A 21,803-nucleotide genomic window follows, 5' to 3' on the forward strand; every position below is an offset into this window, starting at 1 on the left:
TTACTACAGTGCCGTGTTATGTTATGTGTTAGGACGACTTACGTTAGTTGAGTAACACGATGTTGAATAAATGGAGTACAAGCTCCGACTTGAAGCTCTGAGTTCTGTCTCCGTTATTGAACATAACATTGGCGACGAGGATGGCTGATTGTTCTCTACCACCACCCCCTCCTTTCCTAGCAGTCCCGGCAGAACCACCGATTCCGTGGGGCTGCTGGATTTCCTCTTTCGAGACATATATCAAAGCCGCCGGCTTGGAGGAGATCTCCGACAAGAGGAAATGTGCGCTGCTGCGGCACTGCCTAGGAGCGGAGGGTCAGCGCGTGTTCGGAACTCTCGGCACTGCGGCGAAATACACAGACGCTGTGGAACTATTGAAGCAACACTTCGCCCCTCCACAAAGCGCTCTTCTCCGCCGCGTCATATTCAAACGAAGACACCAACGTACAGGTGAGACAGTGACACAGTATGTGGCTGATCTGCGGGGTTTGGCGAGCTTATGCAAGTTCGGGACATTACAGAACGAAATGATAAGAGACCAACTCATCTAACACACGAACTGTGACAAGATTAGGGAAAAACTGTTACTGGAAAATGATGAACTTACATTATCAGCAGCTTTGAACATAGCGGTCCAGGTTGAAACGGCCTTGGAATATGCAGTTAGTTTTTCAGCCTCTCCCAGCTCACCGGCAGCGGGCGCGCACAGCCTACAGGTGCCCCTCCTCCACGTGAGTACAGCCAGCGGCGGGGAGAGCATTTTACTGGCCTCTCGGTCACGCGACCAGCCACACCAGCCGTGTGGGAATTGTGGCTCTTCTGCACACAATTCAAGAGCTCAGACATGCCCAGCCCGTGGTAAAACCTGCTCCAACTGCGGGAGACTAAACCACTTTCACAAGGTCTGCAGGTCTGCCCCAGCTAGAGCTTCCCAGTCACCTACCACAGTCATCCATAATGTCAGCTCAGGACGAGCGCCATTCAAAACATGCTCGTTGATGGTTGGTGATGTCACTCTGCCGCTCCTCCTAGACACTGGAGCCACAGTGTCCCTTGTGAACTTGACGACCTATACACAGTTTTTCTCCCATGTGCCCCTGGGGTTGCCCTCCACCACTCTGCGTGGCTATGCCAACTCTGAGATTGACATTGTGGGCTCTTTTCGGCTGCCTGTGAAGTACGGGGAGAGGACACTGCCGGCCTTCAGGTTCAATGTTGCACGCCACGGGACCAACCTGTTAGGCCTCGACCTGTTCAACGCCCTCGGTTTCACCCTGCTAGACACAGCTGGATTCACACCGTTTCCATCCCCTGGCAGCAACAGTGGCCTGCGCTGTTCAGCGGTGTAGGCTGCCTCGACACTTTTTCCCACCAGCCTCTGTTAGATCCTACAGTGATGCCTGTTATACAGCCCCTCCGCCGCTCCCCCCTGGCTCTCCGCGATGACATCTCCTCTCAACTACAGAGCATGCTCGATAGCGACATCATTGAGCAGGTGAATGCATCGCCTTGGATCTCCAACCTGGTGGTGGCGAAGAAGAAGTCTGGGGGGCTGCGCATCTGCGTGGATCTGAGAGCGGTAAACAAGGCCATCATCCCTGACAAATACCCCCTGCCAACGATAGAGGAGCTCACCGCCCAGTTCTACGGGTCCAGCGTGTTCTCTAAACTGGACCTCCGTCAGGGTTACCTCCAAGTGCCACTACACCCCGAGAGCCGCAACCTCACAGCGTTCATCACTCACAGAGGGGTTTTCCGCTACAAACGCATGGCTTTCGGTTTAAGCTCCGCCCCCAGCTGCTTCCAAAAGATCATGGCCTCCATCTTCGCTGGGATCCCAGGTGTCTATCTTGATGACATCGTGGTTCACGGGGCCACCGTCGAGAGCCACGACGAGCGTCTCCACAGTGTGTTCAGTGCATTGGCCAAGCATCACCTCACACTCAATGGTGAGAAGTGTGAATTCGCCGCCCCAGCCATTGACTTTGTGGGGTTCCGCCTCTCAGCTGATGGCACGTACCCGCTGCACTCGAACACCGAGGCCATCCATCATGTCACGGAGCCCACCACAGCCGCTCAGGTGGCCTCCTTCCTAGGCATGACGGCGTACTACCTCTGTTTCCTGCCACAGTACTCGGCCACAACCACACCACTGCGGAAGCTGTTGAAGCATGACGAGCCCTGGCTCTGGACGTCTGCCTGCTGAAGGCCCAACTCACCTCGCCACCGGTCCTGGCGCATTTCGACCTGGCCAGCCCCACTCTTGTCACGTGCGACGCCTCTGCCACAGCCATTGGTGCTGTGATGTCCCAGCTGCAAGGGGGGGTGGAGAGACCGATCGCCTTCGCCTCCCGTGCTCTCAGCCCCACGGAACAGAAGTACTCGGTGGGGGAGCGGGAGGCCCTAGCATGCCTCTGGGCATGTGAGCGCTGGCACATGTACCTCTATGGACGTCTATTCACACTGAGGACAGACCACCAGGCCCTCATCACCCTCCTGGCCACGTCTGGCACCGGTCACAAGCCACTCCGCCTCCACTGCTGGGCCGACCGCCTGCAGCAGTACAACTATCGGCTACAGTTCACGCCAGGACGAGACAACGTGGTAGCCGACTTGCTATCACGCTCAATCCCCAGCCCACCCACAGCCCCAACCTTGACCCCCGGACTGGACCAGGCTGAGCATGACCTCGTCCAGCTCCTCCACACACCCCTTCAGGAGACGGTGTCGCTGAAAGAGCTCCGGGATGCCTCAGCCGATGACCCCACCCTCTCTACACTCTCAACCTACATCACGCAGGGGTGGCCGGCAAGAGTACCTGACGAGCTACTCACTTACTCCAGGATCAGGGAGGAGTTGTCGGTTTGGAATGACACCTGTGTCGCTCGCGGGTTCTGCACTGTGGTCCCAGGTGTCCTTCGGGCGCGTATCCTTGCTATGGCGCACGAGGGTCACCTGGGCATAGTCAGGCTCAAACAGCGCTGTCGTGATGTTGTGTGGTGGCCAGGCATCGACAGGGAACTCGAAACCCTGGTCAAGGATTGCACTGCCTGTCTCCTTAGTGGTAAGACCAGGGCTCCAGCTCCACCCCCGCCCATGCAGCCGTTGGACTGGCCATCTCAACCCTGGGAGCACCTGCAACTGGATATCTGCGGCGAGCTGCATGGGGTACCACATCACCAGCGTTTTCTCGTCGTGACCTACGACCTCCACTCTAAGTGGCCAGAGGTGACACCTGTGGGCTCGGTCACAGCAAAGGTGCTGATCGACATTCTCGACGCTCTGATTTCCCATGAACTGTCCTCCAATCTAGTGGGTAAAGGGATCCACCACATCCTCCCCGATCACTTGCGTGACTACATGACTGAGTATCACACCTAGGTTGTGTGAGGGGGGGGGGAAATGTTACGTCTGTAGTTTTACGACAGTTTGGACTTTACTACAGTGCCGTGTTATGTTATGTGTTAGGACGACTTACGTTAGTTGAGTAACACGATGTTGAATAAATGGAGTACAAGCTCCGACTTGAAGCTCTGAGTTCTGTCTCCGTTATTGAACATAACACCTTTCACAATAAGCTGTTGGAATTTTGGCCCATTCCCCCTGACAGAACTGGTGTAACTGAGTCAGGTTTGTAGGCCTCCTTGCTTGCACATTATTTCTTAGTTCTGCACACAAACTTTCTATAGGATTGAGGTCAGGGCTTTGTGATGGCCACTCCAATACCATGACTTTGTTGTCCTTAAGCCATTTTGTCACAACTTTGGAGGTATGCTTGGGGTCATTGTCCAATTGGGAGACCCATAACGATGGTCATTATGGTCAAAGAGTTACATTTTTGTTTAATCAGACCAGAGGACATTTCTCCAAAAAGTAAGATCTTTGTCCCCATGTGCAGTTGCAAACCGTAGTCTGGCTTGTGTATGGTGATTGGAGAAGTGGCTTCTTCTTTGCTGAGCAGCCCTTCAGGTTCTGTTGATATTGAACTTGTTTTACTGTGGATATACAGTAGGTACTTTGTTGGATTGATTTGTACTTTTTGCACAAAAGTATGTTCATCTCTAGGAGACAGACTTCTTGGTCTTGGCTGATTTCTTTTGATTTTTCCATTATTTTATTTGTATTTAACCTTTATTTAACCAGGCAAACATGTAAGAACAAATTCTTATTTGCAAATGCAGCCTGACCAAAAAGCAATGGCTCTTTGTGGGGGGGGGGGATGGGAAGCTAGAAATAAAACAAGGTTAAGTAATTTACAACAATAAAACAATAAAACAATAAAACACTGGCAAACACAGATGCATTAAAATACTAACAGTCAGAGAGAGGGGAGAGAGACGGAAGAGGTAGGGGTGAGGAAGAGCGGAGGTGAGGGAATAGCGGGGGTAGTGGAGCAAGGGTATTTAAAATGAGGCAGTGATGGGTTATGGGATGGGTGAGAGACGGTGATCAACAGGTGCATTGATCGACTATGGTTCGCTGCAGGATTTGTTTGAAAGCAGTGAGTGAGGTGAGGTCGGTGAGTTTGAGGGTGTTCTGTAAAGTGTTCCAGTCGTGTGCTGCAGCGAACCGGAAAGCGCTGCGACCGACAACGGTACGGGCTTTGGGGATGGTGAGTCGGACAAGATCACTGGATCTTAGAATGATGACGGGGCGGTGAGAGAGGTGCAGAAGGGATGAGAGGTAGAAAGGTGTTTTGCAAAGTATGGTTCTGTAGATAAGATGAAGCCAGTGACAAAGCCGTCTGCTGTGAAGAGATGTCCAGTCTACAAGGGTGTACAGATCACAGTGGTGAGTTGTGAAAGGCGCACTAGTGGCAAAACGAATGGCGGAGTGATGGAGTGTGTCGAGTTTCCTGAGGGCAGACTGAGATGCCATCCTATAGATGGTATCGCCATAGTCAAATATGGGCAGGATGGTCATCTTGACAAGGGTATGTTTGGCTGCACGGGTGAAGGAGGCCTTGTTCCGGTATAAAAAGCTTAGGCGAGCTTTGACTTTTGTCTGCAGGTGCTTTATGTGGGTGGTGAAGGAAAGGGATGAGTCCAGCCAAAGGCCAAGGTATTTGTAACAAGAGACAAACTCCAGCTCGGAACCGTCAACACAGAAGATCTTAGGGGGGCTGCTGACACGAGGTCTCCGGTCGAAAAGAATGCACTTTGTTTTTTTGGTGTTGAGGAGAAGATGGAGGCGATGAAAAGACTGCTCAATGGAGGTGAGGCTGAGTTGTAGAGTGGAAGCCGCAGAGTGGAGTGAAGGGCCTGCACAATACAAGATGGTGTCGTCAGCATAAAGATGGATCTGGGATTTGCCAGCATCTTTTGCTACATCATTGATGTAGATTGAGAACAACGTTGGTCCCAAGATGGAGCCTTGAGGCACCCCTTTAGAGATGGTGAGATGGTCTGACAAGATATTTTCAAGATATTTTCATATATATGTCAAGCAAAGAGGCACTGATGATGTCAATTAGCCTTTCAGAAGCTTTTAAAGCCATGACATCTTTTCTGGAATTTTCCCAGCTGTTTAAAGGCAGTCAACTTAGCTTCTGACCCACTAGAATTGTGATAGAGTGGATTATAAGTGAAATAATCTGTCTTTAGGTGCTTTTTTAGCAAACTGTAACTCGACTCGATCCTTTTTGAGGATAACCTTGCAGTGAAGCCTCTGTCGTCCGGCTGGTGGTGTATTCTGTGGATGGCAGTCTCTGACACATTCACACATACGTCCTGGAGAGTGTTACTGATCTGTGGGAGAGTTGTTTTGGGGGTTTTCTAAATTCTGATTAGCATTCTTCAGTCATCCACTGTAGAAGTCTTCCGTTGCCTGCGGTTGGCCAGTTCTACCTATGTTTCTGATTGATGTTTTCTGATATTCTGGCTTCAGAATGGCTTCCTTGACTTTCACTGACATGGCTTTGGTGATAATAGCAGAGACTCCAAAGCCAGAATCAATACTAGACATTGACAGCTCTCTTATTCCTGCCCAGATGATATGACACACCTGACCATCGACACCTGTCAAACCACCTGACACCTGACCACCAACCTGACACCTGTCAAACACCTGACCACCTGACCATCAACACCTGTCAAACCACCTGACCACCAACCTGACACCTGTCAAACACCTGACCATCGACACCTGTCAAACCAACTGTCCTGAAATAGAGCTACTACATTTCATTGTTTTTGTCATTTCTAAATGTTGAAAACTTGCACAAAAATACCATAACATAAAAGCTGAGAATATATAGGCTACTTAACCTTATAATTAGTAATTGTTTGATTTCAAATCCAAATGAGTTTTTTTTTGTATTATTACATGATGGCAATTTTATATATATTATATTATTGTTGTTGTTAATTGATCCATTTTCAAAATGTAAAAAAGGTCCTAGGTAAAAAGCTCCTAGGTAAAAACAACGAGGAGAAAACTGGTCTGCTATCACTGTTGTTCAAAGAGGTCTTGCCAGACCAGGAATGTATCAATAAGTGGAGGGTCTCATTTTCTACCATATCTGATCAGGGTAGTCATGGTGGTAATTGTAGGATAGAGGCATAGATAGTACATCAAAAATTACAAATTACACCCATAATTAGACAAATCCATTGTACAAACTAGCAAATACAATTTCCCAAATGTGTAACCACTATGCAGCCATTTCAAATAATGTTGCATGATTTCACATCAGGGTTAGGTTTTCAAGCATTTGTTAATTAATGATATTGCATTAATAACTGGCTCCTGATTGCAACCTCCCTATTTGATCACTACCAAATGAACACTGAACATTGCATTGTGGGTGTACCACCTGTCTCTTGAACACATCCTTTTCGCAAACTAACACAAACAAATACCCCCCACCCCCACCCCACGCTGTTATCTTGCTAAATTAAAAAACTATTTTTACACTTCTTTCTCTTTCTCTCTCTCTCTCTCTCTCTCTCTCTCTCTCTCTCTCTCTCTCTGTCTCTCTCTGTCTCTCTCTCTCTCTCCCTGTCTCTCTGTCTCTCTCTCTCTCTCCCTCTCTCTCTCTCTCTCTCCCTGTCTCTCTCTCTCTCTCTCTCCCTCTCTCTCTCTCTCTCTGTCTCTCTCTCTCTCTGTCTCTCTCTCTCTCTCTCTCTCTCTCTGTCTCTCTCTCTCTCTCTCTCTCTCTCCCTGTCTCTCTCTCTCTCTCTTCTCTCTCTCTCTCTGTCTCTCTCTCTCTCTCTGTCTCTCTCTCTCTCTCTCTCTGTCTCTCTGTCTCTCTCTCTCTCTCTCTGTCTCTCTCTCTCTCTCTCTCTCTCTCTCTCTCCCTGTCTCTCTCTCTCTCTCTCTGTCTCTCTCTCTCTCCCTCTCTCTCTCTCTCTCTCTCTGTCTCTCTCTCTCTCTCTCCCTCCCTCCCTCTCTCTGTCTCTCTCTCTCTCTCTCTCCCTCCCTCCCTCTCTCTGTCTCTCTCTCTCTCTCTCTCCCTCCCTCCCTCTCTCTGTCTCTCTCTCTCTCTCTCCCTCCCTCCCTCTCTCTGTCTCTCTCTCTCTCTCTCTCCCTCACTCTCTCTCTCTCCCTCACTCTCTCTCACTCTCTCTCTCCCTCCCCTCCAGCATGCTTACTTGGCTCTCTTCATTATGACCGCCTTACATGAAGAGACCATGCAGCAAACAAGACCTTCATACTAAACAAGGCCCTTCTAAAATACTGACATTCTGAGCAGTTTCACAGATAAATACTGACATTCTGAGCAGTTTCACAGATAAATACTGACATTCTGAGCAGTTTCACAGATAAATACTGACATTCTGAGCAGTTTCACAGATAAATACTGACATTCTGAGCAGTTTCACAGATGTACTGTAAGGAAGATGGTGGCGCTCCTACCTTCTTTGGCAGCCAGGCGTGGAGAATGGTCCGTGTGAGATGGAGTATTGTAGGATAATGATGAACTACCTGCAACATGCCAGACAGATAGAATGTCAGAGGTGTAGGATCTGGAACGTATATATATATATATATATATATATACACGTATAGGATCTGGAATGTATATATATATGACCAAACATTTTTTATGACAAAACCAATATAGAATCAATTCTGTGCTTTATTCTTATTCACCAATCGACCAGTGTGTGAATATTATACTAACATATATCATGATAGTTTATAGTAAAATAATGTATACTCAATTTTGTTTTTTTCACAAAATGACGTCTTTAAATGTTTGGGGCTTTTAAGGGTTTCACAGGGAAGTAACACTGACCAATATCCAGCAGGGGGCAGTAACAACACAAGCAGTTATGCACATCACAACTCCTTCATTTGAGATACTTCTCAGGTTTATATCTTAAAATCATAATTGTGTGTTCATCCAATATAGAACAAGTATTGGATACATTGTCATCTATAGGTAGACTGCTGTACAACCATTTTAAACTGTACTTCAGAAAGAGAAGCAGGCCTCTGCACATGGCTGCTGTTCATTCACCTTATGGAGCAGAACTCTTCATTGCATTCCTGTGCTTACACAGACACCCTGGGCAGCAGCAAGAAGCTCTCTTAATGTTAGCTGCTAGCTGCCCCGAGGGTGTGTGTGTGTGTGTGTGTGTGTGTGTGTGTGTGTCTGTGTGTGTGTGTGTGTTAGCTGCTAGCTGCCCCGAGGCATAAATCAGTCGGTGGAAAAACAGACCCAAAAATGCACTGAGAAAACACAATTGCTACTAGTACACGGGGAGTGTAAGATTTAACACAAGGACTACTAGGGGGAGTTGCTGGTGGGAAGAAACTCTTTGCTTTTCTGAATGGAGAAAATACATGAATAACAGTTTATGTCAGCTTTTTCTTGGGAAAGCTGCGATGCCTTTTTCAGATTTTGGTGCCAATGGCTGGCTTGGGGTCTGTTTTTTGGGGAGCATGGGGGAGGTGGGGTGCTCTACATACATATTCTAACCCCCAACCCGCCCCACCCCAGCTCTAGCCACCCCCTCTGGCCCTGGTTTGGACCTAGGGGCCGCTGAACAGGGGAGGCATTGTGTGAGGCTGGGTCCCTGCACAGCAATCAAACGCAGCTCCCCAAACAAAAATAATCCCACATGCAGAGTGTAAGTGCACAGGGCAGGCCCGGCACCGACCCATCCTCAGAGGGGGTGGAGAGAAAGAGAGAGAGAGAGAGAGAGAGAGAGAGAGAGAGAGAGAGAGAGAGAGAGAGAGAGAGAGAGAGAGAGAGAGAGAGAGAGAGAGAGAGAGAGAGAGAGAGAGAGAGAGAGAGAGAGAGAGAGAGAGAGAGAGAGAGAGAGAGAGAGAGAGAGGTAGAGGTAGAGGTAGAGGGCGGGTGGTTGGAAAGGGGGTTGTAGAAGAACAGGGGTGGGGGGGTTAACCCTTCCCCTACTGTGTTCCACATGTGGGTTGCCCCAGACAGGCAAAGAGGCTGGGTTGCTGGGAAAACCACAAGCCAATACCACAGAGAAAGGCAGACCTATAACTAGAAAGCGAGGGAGAGAGGGAGAGAGAATGAGAAATGGCACCAGTAACACTTTAGGTGAGGGTGGCTTGGCCACATGGCCTATTTATTTGGACGCACTTTTCCCCCTTTGAAAACAAACACATCCCAGTCATTTAACTGCACAGTGAGAGGATTGGGTAATATTCAGCCTCCTCAATCCACATCTGCTCAGAGGCTGTTATATTACATAATATCTCAAATAGCAGTTTTATTTTCTTCTTTGTCTATGAGCAGTGGCAGACTTGGCGATTCATCTGCTTCAAATGAAATAGGCCCCACGGCCACCAGAGGCCCATGTTGGGCTACTCTTTTACCTGGGGTTTGCAATGTGCGTTTGATTGACAGATTCACTTTTTAAAAAACTAGCCGCATTGATGATATTTACAGTATATATGCCTCAAATAGCAAAGGCCTTTTGTACAGACTAGGACTATGAATAGCACTGGTTACCTATACTTCAAAATAAATGTTCTTTAAATTCAAGAGTTTTGCAAAGAGCAAAATGCAGTTACAGAGTTACACTGTTGATTCATATAGGCCTAACGGAGGAACTTTACATTTTTAGCACCTTCTACTCTATGTTGATAGCAGCACTAAATTTCACAATTTGAAATAAAAATAGCAAAATAGGGGCCCAACAAGCCAATTAAACAGATCAGATCTATGAATTATGGATCCTCCATCCATGCACACCATAACATTGACATGAATCCATCCGATTGTTAGACGTCATAGACCTCTGTGAAATTGTGTTTTTGATCTTGATAAGCCTTCAATGATGTATAGGCCTACCCTTCTCTTAATCAAAACATATGTCACTTGGTGACACAACTGCCCTTGACAAGAGGCTTTTATCAGACAGCCCTCAGTCACCTGAACAGAGCCAGAACGCTGTGTAATGGTAAAATAATAGCAGAGGCAGACAGCCAGGCCGCTGAGCCCCTCTGCTCCAGTGCTAATCTGCCAATAGAAAGAACTAATGCATATGAGCTCCATAACAAACCTAGCCAGTGAGAGGGTGACTGCAAGAGAGAGAATTCCAAACCTCCTTTTCCTCCGCAGCCCTCAAGTCCAGATGTTTATGGTCTGCATAAACTATTGAGGGCTAGAGAATGTCCCCCACTCTGGAGAGGCCAGCAGCAGCAGCAGCAGCAGCAGTGCGGGAGCCCAGACTTATCACTTTCCTCCCCACTCCCTCCCTGTAAATCCATCCAGCCACAAAGAGCAAGGACAGCTGGGATACAAAACTATTGCTATTCTCCTATAGCACTCAATCATGGCCACTTCGGGCCATTTCCATGCACTTCAATAAAAGACTCCCCCTTCTCTTCTCCTCTTTTTCTCTGCCTCCCTTCAAGTCAGTGGATACGGTCTCTCCTCGTCTGAGACTTGTCAATGGTCTGTTGGAGCACATGTGGTATCAAACCGACCTACATGGGTGCGATAAAGCAAACAGTCCACAGTCCCTCCCTGAAAGACTAATTTGAACAAATTCTCAAATTGCACCCCAAATTGAAAGCACATTGGTGTGCGGGTGGCTTTTAAAAATAAGTATATATAAGAATAAGTGACCTACAATGAGGCTAAAACAATGCACGGGCAGCCACCCTGACTACTATTCGCAGCTGGAGACAAAGATTCAGATATGCACAGAATGTTTGGTGTGTGTATATATATTAGACATGATATTATTAGACAGAGGACAAAGGCGTGTGCTGTTACAGTAGGAAGCCTCCTTGCCATGCTCTGGCCTATCTGAAGAGGCTTAATGGCAGTGAAGAATGTTAATCAGAGTTTCAATAAACAGACCCAAACACACATGATGCACCCAGATGTGTATGATATGATTGCAGCTTGCGATGTTGGGGAGGAGGAGGAGGGGGGAGTTGGTGGAAGACATCACACAGGCTGTAATCACTAAATACTTCCAGGGCCTGCTCTCTCTGTGTCTGGGGCTTAGCTGTATGCTTGGGCCTGCTCCAGCTCATGTGAGTGAAGCCAGAGGTCTCCATTCTGGACGGAGTTGCTGCTTGTCTGTGATTGTGTTTGTTTGTGCTGCAGGGGGAAGAGATCGGTTTCAGTTTCAAATCTTCAGCCCCCAGGGTCTGGATAAACCATCGAACCTCCCCTCCCCTTTCCAATGTGCCTTTACTAACACGGTTCTTCCCACCTCCGGGCACCCTGCGTCAATATACTCCGCTCATGTCTCAAAAGGCCGGCTGCAACTGGTCAGCTGAGGCACGGTACAAGAGCATTTGTCTCTTTGGCTTGTTGGGAAAGAGTCCAAAGCAATTTCAATTGCTGAACGGAGGATTCCTGAAACATCTCTTCTGTTTCCAAAATACACTACATCTAAATCAAAAAGAAGAAGAGAGAGAGCCGTGGTCCAACATGCTTAAGCCGGGGCTGAGTCCTGCGGCAACCGTCCCAAATGAAAACTGTGCTTTGGAGAGGGCCCGGCGGCAGGCGGATGCACAGAGCCTCCCGTTGCCTAACACAACGGGGCTGTTATACTGTTATACTGTTATGCTGTTAGACTGTTATACTGTTATACTGTTATACTGTTATACTGTTATACTGTTATGCTGTTATACTGTTATGCTGTTATACTGTTATACTGTTATGCTGTTATGCTGTTATACTGTTATACTGTTATGCTGTTATGCTGTTATGCTCACCACAGCCATCCACAGGCCCAGATGCAACACACAGAGAAAACTGTTGAATAAAGTTCCCATTACATCACAGCAAGGCCCATCACAATTTTTTAAGAGTACCGTTAAAATGAGTCAACCCATCAGGGACTCCACCCTGCTCCATGTCATGACATTTGCAGTAGCAGTTGCTATTCTGAAGAGCAGTATATATAATCAGAAGCTAACAGCCAGACAGTACAACAAATCAGACGCCAACAGTCTGACAACGATTGTAGGATATCCAGAGGAATATTTACTGGTTCACTTCAAGAGCAAGGTAACTGATCGGTGGACGGCCTGTAACATTAGGCCTTCAAATGTTTCATGAGCCATCCACCAACCCCCTGAAATACAGGAGATATCCATAAAACCTGAATTATAAACCATTGCAGGAAACTGCACCAAGTTCAGATGATTAACCATGCCAAATGCTGTCTGTCTTCCTGACATCTTGCTTATAGATGACATTTGAATATCGGTGTGGATTATCCTCGTTTCTTTACAGCCGTGTCCGGCTGTCAAAGCATGTGAGGCCATAATGTTCAGAAAGCCCTTGGACAGAATCAGCCCAGTTGCCTCCATTATAAATGAGGGATAAACTTCCCATGCTGTGCTGAACACATAGGCCTTGCTTGGTTCCTAAGGCAATGCACCTGGGCTTCATCTGACTGTGGCCTTATATGTGGACTGTTAAGTGGAGACGGGGAGTTGGAGTAGATGGTTATCTAAGAAAAATAAGAAAAGTCATTATGGTTGCCATGGCTGCGCCAATGACTGCCCCCACATGCTCAGGCCTTTTTAAGGCGAGCTGTATCACTGTTTGGCAACTGTAACATGATGACTACAGTGACAAAACACCGTGAGTCATGTTATTCCCCTTGATTTGGCCTTTTCAACCTTACTCCCCGTTCAAAAACAGAAGAGACACACCGAGAAAGAGAGGGTGAAATCTGTTCGATTTGTATACCTCCTCTGCACTATGTGAAAGACCCAGGCAGCCATGGTCAAATAGCATGTTCCAGAACATTGACTTGGAAAGGTAGGGAGGATTTCCAATTCCTGCTTATACTGTATTTCCAAAATATATGACCTCTGTGCTGGATTGGTTCATTTATTAATTTAGCTTATTGCCGTTCTGTTACTTCTTGCCTTCTGACGTTAAGCAAACTTACTTTCCCTGAGGTAATTGAGATGAGACAGCAGGACTTCAGCGTTGTACATGGTGGTGAGTCGGAGGAAGTCGTCCTTGCTCATCTTACACAGCTCCTTGCCGTCTACATTCTGGAACATGGCCGTGTCAATCTCCAACAGGCCGTACTCCTTGATGGCCCACTCCACCCACTGACGGACATGGTCCTGGGACCACAGTGACGGATCTGATGGGACACAAGGAGAGAGATGTTAGATGTATGTCACTTTGACGGCATGATCTAGTCCAGGGTTCTTTGTCTCCTGAAGGGCTAGTGGGTGCACAGCCCAGCACTAACACACATGAATTACATTATGTTTTAATGTAGACTCCTACTTACAACTATTGTACAAAGGTATATCTGTCTACACAGTACTTTCTTATTATTATTGTAATGGACTTATAAGTATATTGGTTAATTAACTACAATCATCTTTTTTCAGATGCCCACAGATGACCCTATCTTGAAAATGAGACATTCGTCTGAGTTTGACTAGGCTACTGTAACACACACTTTGAGCTTTGTGGAAATGAAGCATTGAGTATGGGGCACACAGCGGTGGACATTTGTTTCGTTTTACTAACAAATGTATAATTGTTCCTGCCCATGTGAGGTTGCATTTGGTCCAATGCGGCCAGTGACCAAAATAAGGTTGACACCCCTGGTCTATTCAGTGTTTTACTTTTTAGCGTTTTCACACAATTGATAATTGTGTGTAGACTTTTCTAATGCAGTCCATACATCTTTTAATTAATTTGTGTGACTCAGACTAGCCTATATAAAACTAAAGCATCACACCATACGCCTGGATTTCCATCATCATCTCAAGCCAGGGTTTCTCCCCAAACATCTAAGAGTGGCACTCACCACACTGTGAACTTTGTGGCGCCACTATGTAAACATTACAAGGCAAATTAAACTATACATTTAATAATGATAGAGTATCTATCTTTGATCGCCAACAACATTGTTGTTAAAAACAAAAGCAAAAGTGAAAACGTTTTGTTTCCTAAGTGAATTCAGCATTTTAGCAGGTTTTTTGGTGTATGGTGACATGAATAAAACACATTACTGGGTTGTGATAAGGCAGTCCCGTGCCACGCTTTTCAAAATTCCTAGGCTATAACTCTGCAAGCTAAATAAGTCTCTTCCAAGACTGACAGACAGAAAGAATGGGATAGAAAAGATGTGCCCTCATGATAAGCTCTAATATTTTAATAAATAAGACAACGCAAATAACTCTTTTACAAAACAGAGCTTTTTTGCCTGTATGTATTTGGCCACGCTCCCATGAGTACTCTAAAAGATACAAACAAAGTGTCAAAGAGCCATCATCCTTGACCAGTTAAATAGATACGGGAGTAATAAAAAAGTTTATAAAATCGACTTATTCTCTCTCAGCCCTGAATGGATGCATAAACATAAGCACCTTTACCGAAGTTTATTATAAATGTATATAACAATAGACATATAAAATGTGATTGATATTAACTAGATAGCACGACAGGTTTTAGTATTGAGGTGGTAAAGATGTACAGTAGAAGCCATGTTTACCTGCAGGGACGATGACCCTCCTCTCATTGGTGGTCATATTGGGGGGCGGGGCATTCTTCTCATCCATATAGCTTCCGTAGCTCATCTGAGATGTGTCGTTGCCCCCTACCATCTTATTGCATTTGCCCACACTGCAGTCCACTGGGGACTCCCTGCTACGGAGAACACAGTTTCATCAATATATATATTAGGTCACAATCCATCTCAATCTTTAGCTATGGACAGAGCACGAAGATAGCCAACAGTTAACAGTCAGGTAAGTGGGAGATGAAGAGCTGAAGGACCAGCAAAATTCAGTTATATCTGGTTGCATAAAGTGAACAAAAAGACAGCATACCGTATGCCAGCATAAATACAGCATACCGTATATAGATTAAGACACATTAGGTCATAGGAGGTGACAGACAGATGGTATACAGGGATACGCTCACAGGAGCCTGGTGACATGGGCTGTGCAGTACCTAGATCCATTGATGTGGTCATATTCTCTTTTGACGTTGACTCTGACTGGCTGGTTAATCCACTCTTGCTGAGGCGTTAAGGGGTTGATTTTGTGGGGCTGGACGTAGTCCTGTATGCCAGATGCAGTCATGTCTGTCTTGGGAAGAGGGGCAGCAGCAGCAGTATAAGGAGGCTCAAAAAGGGACTGGTCTTCACTCACCACTGACAGCGCCTCCTGCAGGTCAGAGGAGGGAACATGTTATAGCAAAGCAGAGAATCTGGAATCTCACAACTTCAATCTATCACTCGCTGCAACTATTTTGTTTACAGTCAGTAATTATGCACAGTTATGTGTCATATCGCAATTTGGCATCCTAAGTGGCTTGTGTATACAGCGGTCGGGTCTATGTAGCAACTACAACTTCCTGTTGATGTAACCATGACTTCAAACATGCCTACGATAGCATACTGTATACTGAGTTCCACGCCAACTCATGTCTAAGCTCCCCTCCACAGAGAGAGAGCAGCCGCAGCTGAGGACTCAACAGAAGCAGGGGGTCAGTTCTACAATGACCCCAGTGCAGTGGCTCAGCTGGAGCAATGTCAGTTTATTAATGAAAACAAACGGAGCAACTGGGGCTCCACTGGAAACTCCTCTGTATCCACGTGGTCCACCTCTTTTCTTGCAACAGACGCATGGAATACATATTAGACGTATCTATCACAGTCAAAGATGGCATATCTAATTTGCTCGTGGAAATGCAACAGCAGCTTCCACAAAACTCTAGCATGCAAAAAGATGTACCTACATCAAATGCTCTTAGCTTAAACAGTCCTAAACTGTATAACTGTGCAATTCAGAGCTGATGAGGCCTGCCTTGCCTCAGCTGTGTGTATTTGTCAACAATGGTTAAACAGCAATAGGGACACATCTAAAATCATCCCATATGGGGCTATTTCAAGGATTAGGCTCATGTGTGATGCACATTGATCTGATGGTAAAAGGTAAGTTAGAGGATTAAAGGTATGTCCAATGATAACACCCAAGAAGAAACACACATTTGTAGTGAGTCTGCAATACATTGACTTTCTAAGAATACATCTGTGAGGTCACAATTGAAACAAAGCATATATAAATGCTTTATAAACCCATTACTAGACAATTCACAAATTGTTTATAAGCACATGTCAAACTTAAGAGTGCGATAAACAGTATGATATAGCCACTTCTTACATGTTGTGCTTTGCGTGATGTGTCAAAATTCCTATGCCACTATTTACAGAATGCCATTTGCATTTAAAAGAGCCAAACAATGTGGCAGGTGAGGCAGAATGTTAGTTTCAGTAAAGCATGTGGGTAGTGAGTCTGTTCATACTTATTTCCTGAGAAATCTTATCTCAGTTAGTGATTTTCATCATCAACGCTAATCAGGAGAACACCCATACACTCACATTTCAGCCAAGTACGGTAATGTTACATCAACATACCTTTTGCCTCTCTACCTTGTCTGTATTTGATAGCCAAAGGACATTTTGGAGGACTGGATGTTACTGAGACAATATCTGATTACGCACTCTGAATTGGACAGACGTGTCAGTGATTTCATCAGTCAGACCGCCATGGCGTGGACATTGGTGGCTCTATACTATCAGAGTGGTCCACACACCAGCTAGTGCTCTATACTATCAGAGTGGTCCACACACCAGCTAGTGCGTGGATGAGAAGTGTAGAGCAGTAAGGGAATGTCTCAAGGTGGCCTGATAAGGGCCGCCCTGCTATTATGGCTGTTGCACGTTAGAGTGACATCAGTCTTTCCCATGTTATTCATGATTGGCAAGTGGCATATGCCTATCAACAATACCAAAAAAATGTAAATAGGAGAGTGCATGCACAAACAAAGTGGGTCAATTTGTTATGTTTTCTTCCCCAGTATCAGTGTAGAACACACCATTAGTAAGGGTGTGACAGTGATATTCATCTCAATTCCCTTTCCCTGAACATTGTGTACCAAAGTGTCCTCCTCTATGCAATTGCTATAGTTACTCTGTTAGCTCTCTCAGAACATTGAACTTATCGCGATGTGCGATGAACCTGTCAAAGAGGACATTATTAAAGAAGGTTTAAATGCACTCCCTGCAAATGATTTGCATCAATACTGATGGTGTAATTACATTATAATAACAACAGTCTTCATTAATCAGTCACCAACACCATCACCCCACAACATCCTCCTCCTCATCATCATCATCATCATCATCATCATCATCATCATCATCACTACCACATTTAACATCTTCATCACCATCACAATCCTCAACATCATTGATTCAATAACCAGATCTGCCTGAGCCCTTCTCTGAGTCATGTGACACGTGCTGCCAGGGACACCTTGCTTATGTGTGTCCAAAAGTCTACACATGCGTCATGACGCGACTTGTGACCATCCAGACCCCCCGCGTGGACGTCCAGACACCCGTCTCGTTGCCATTCAGGCCTTCAGGGGCATTCACGTTGCCATTCAGGCCTTCAGGGGCATTCACGTTGCCATTCAGGCCTTCAGGGGCATTCGCGTCTTTAGTTTGTGGAGGAAAAGGAAACCTGTCAGGAAAGCAGATTGTGTAGAACAGGAAACTCTCATGGGTCGATAAGCCCCGTTTGTTTGATGAGTAACAGTTATCAGTCAGTTAAATATATATAGCCTACAGAAATATCTAAAGCTGTTGAATAGTACGAATTATGAATGATGTCGTCATTGTCATCATTGTTATGAAGTATATCATTATTGTTAGGAGACTAAATACACATTTAACATTCGATTGAGATGAGGAGGATTTAATGTAAAAACATGTCCGTGCAGTGACAGTCAACGTTTACTCGTTTCCAAAACGATTCGCCACTGTAACATAACAACATCACTTCTTTCAACATTCAAAGAGGGCTTGAATTATATTAAACAGCAACAACTATCCATAAGAAACAATGGTGTTTTGTTAGAAATAGTAATAGGCCGACACGAGCATAGACAATGTCTCCTCAAATATGCTAAATATCGCTATGTGAAATGAGGGCAACTGGTCATCAAACATCTGTATATCAAACATCTGTATATCAAACATCTGGAATGTCCATCCAGGAGCCAAGTGACGCTGAGCTCTTCATAGGTCTGAATCCAAGGTTAGCATGCGGGATCTTTATTCCATGATTAAATAGTTCTCCACTATAGGCTTACGACTGAGATGTGATGAATGTTGATTAGGAAAAGCGACAGCAGTTTTCACATTCCTGACTGAATCTAATCCTGAGATTTCGAAATGAGTTCGACCCCGCTTGACTAACCTATAGAGCGCGTTGATCAATATAGCACTCCATGTATAACCAATGACTGTATGGATCAGGTATTATACACACATGCTGTAGCCCACTTGTGTTCCGAACTAACATCCTCATGACCGTTAATCTGAGCCATGACAGAGGAGAGGACACCCCTGTGTCAGACCCATAGCTACTTTACACACCCACCCACATCCTATCATCTAATTGCTCATCCTTCACAAGGGTCTGGATTCATAGAATTGTCTTCCATTTTCGTATATAAATAGGACTATTTATACAATATTATACAACATATAAACTCGTATAGTATATAGTATATATATATATATATATGATATTATTATTAAACCACTGTGTTTAATTCCAGACGTGCGCTCGTACCGTTATGGATCATATCTAGTCTAAACGTTCTGGGTCCAACCAGCTGCTTTTTGACATTCGCCATAGTTTCATAGTTTCATAGTTTCATAGTTTCATAGTTTCTCTGGAAAGGAAAATGAAACTTCGGGAAGACGAGGAGAAGAGAAGGAAATGGTTACCGCTTTCGGAGCCAAAGAAAAAGCCGCTCATTGCTGCATTGTAGCCCACTGCTCACAGACACAGACACAGACACAGACACAGACACAGACACAGACACAGACACAGACACAGACACAGACACAGACATATCTATCCATGGCCAAAGTCAGCTCTCCCTAACTCTACACCCCGTCCTCCACCCTTACCTTAATAGTTCCGTCCATTTTGCGCAATGTTCAGCGGACCCCAACAATATTCCAAACATGACCCGCTCCTGAATCCATCCCAGCCGCCGATATGTCGCAGAGAGAATGAGACCGTTAACCGGATGGTTTTTTTCCACTAAATGTGGGAAGTGAAGTCACCGCTTTGGAGAAGGCAGCTTGTGTGTCACTGAAGCCCTGCCTTCATCACAGCCCCAGAGAGCAGTCTGAGACTTACTGTCCCAAAGAGATAAGACGGGGAAACTATCCAGTGTTCGCGCCACTGTTCATTCTTTACTCGGAAATATGACATTTGACAGAGTTTACCAGGCTTATGGACAGCCTTTTTGTATCTCTAAAAACATCACAGAAGTTGGTGAATGGGTTTTAATAGGCTACTGCTATTAATATATTATTATAACAAATACAGTTATAAGAAGAAGGTTCAACAGACAATGCAATGTATTTGATGCACACACAAGATGCACACGTTTTGATCATTATTATCAGTTATGTGATTCCATAATATGTTATCGATATACGACTAAAATAGCCTACAATCTGGCCATTGTCTATTGTGCTGTAACTTTAAAACAACTCATTTTAATAATCGTATAGACTTTTTCAGTAAGAGATGGAGATACAAGGGTTTCACTTTCAAGTAGACAGATGTTTTCCTCCAAAATGCTGATGAAAGAGCTGTAAATCATACAGAAAGAAATACAAACTCGAACTACCTGTGGTAAGGGTTGTTGCAATCGAGTCTTCGTTATTGCTTTCCAAGCCTCTGTGAAGTTTTCCTGAAACATCATTAATAATAAACTCCAAGCATGATGTTTTGGGTCTGATGATGGATTGTCTATCTCCTTTAGAGTTTCATAACATGAGTTTCATTCATGTAGTAGCCTATATGCTAATTGTGAATTATGTTCCAGGTACAATAGCCTATCCTATTACAATGTTATTACATTGTCACAGGCTTATGGTTCGATATTAAGCTCGAACCTATTTATATTATGGTTATTACTATGATTATGATTATTATGATGACTATTACGATGATGCTGATGATGATGATTTGTATTATTATTATTATTATTATTATTATTATGATGATGATTATTATTTATATTAATATTATAATATTATGATATTACTCTACAGCCTCAGTGGTGCAGTAGATCTGGCTGTTTCTTATTTAGGGCCTGAAGAACTAAAGTCTCGAGTCCCCACCCTGTATATTTTTTCTTTCCCAAAATTGCCCTCATCAATTCAAGCACAATGTCAGTGCAGATGCTAGACATGCATGGAGCCAACTCTGAACGTGACCTGACCAATAGGGTCCTGCCCTGTGGGTGCGGCCACATAGTGGCCCAACAGAGTCTGTGTGCCCCAGCGACTGACAGGCCTGTCTGCTCTTGACTTGGGGGTCTGTTGGTGGAGAGGCCCCCCTGAGACCAGCACATCTGGAGCCTGCTAAGGGTCCTGCTAAGGGTCAAGGCTTCGCCTGCCCGAGGCCAGTTCAGCCCAGTGTAATTAAGGGAGACACCTTGTTTAACTATTTAGTGGTGGTTACCTTTTCCTTATTCAATGTTTTGTTTTTCATGTTGTTACTTAATACAATGTAAAAGCGTTTGTTCACTCATTTTGGGGAGAAATAGAACATTTGGTAGTATAACAACTTATACAACCTCCAAAACGAGCAAACGCAAAAAATACCCATTGAAAAGCTCCAAGCTTTTCCCTATTCAGAAAAGCAACAGGACAGAGGAACAATGTGGTGGGGGTGGGGGATGGAGGGGTGGGGGGTGGAGGGGTTATTTCATGCTGTATGTTATAGTTCAAATGCCAATAGCGAGTCAAACACATAGCATAACCTGTGCTATTTGTGTTATCTGTGCTGTGACATTTGCGGCAAACAACATTAGGCTGCTTGTGGTAGGCCAATGTAACCAAAAACATGAGCTACCACAATTGGTTGACCATTGGCCACAGCCAAGGAAACTTACTAATTCACTGAAGATGTTTATAGTATTAATCAAATTATTCATGCCTTCTATTGAGAGAACACAGGTTAAGACCAAGGGACCATGACCATGACAGGTCATAATGAATACAGTGGTACAAACATTTCCGATGGCCAATAAACAGATGCAAGTTGGTTTATACAGTGAACCACAGAACATCTGGCTTGGTGTTGGGACTTCACAGCCAGACATTTCTTCCTACCACGAATTGTTGGAAGCCAGTAGCTCATTTTGTTGGAAAAGGCAAGAAGTAAGGTAACGGTTTAGTTTAGAAAAAAAAAGTTTTAAATGGTTGCCCTTGCTCATCATGAACATAGAATACTGCACTTTGGGAAAGTGCAATATTCTTGCTTTCTTTTCC

At 45.1% G+C, this 21,803-nt stretch overlaps 1 protein-coding gene across 5 annotated transcripts in view; it reads right to left on the bottom strand.

The window, feature by feature from the left end:
• Positions 1-21,803, bottom strand: part of fli1 (Fli-1 proto-oncogene, ETS transcription factor) — a gene marked incomplete at both ends in the record, with an annotated part of 34,785 nt that overhangs the window by 10,820 nt on the left and 2,162 nt on the right. For 2 of the 5 annotated variants that reach the window (XM_080543723.1, XM_080543721.1), the window contains 4 exons: positions 7,858-7,926; positions 13,347-13,550; positions 14,919-15,070; positions 15,380-15,594. In XM_080543723.1, the coding sequence (XP_080399849.1) occupies positions 7,858-7,926; positions 13,347-13,550; positions 14,919-15,070; positions 15,380-15,594 (640 nt within the window). Of the gene's footprint in view, positions 1-7,857; positions 7,927-13,346; positions 13,551-14,918; positions 15,074-15,379; positions 15,595-19,418; positions 19,510-21,803 lie in introns of those variants that run through there. The other 3 variants (XM_080543720.1, XM_080543719.1, XM_080543722.1) reach the window with 2 other exon arrangements.

This window comes from Nansenia antarctica (genome assembly GCF_963989245.1).
Source record: "Nansenia antarctica genome assembly, chromosome: 12".
Lineage (NCBI taxonomy): Eukaryota > Metazoa > Chordata > Actinopteri > Argentiniformes > Microstomatidae > Nansenia > Nansenia antarctica.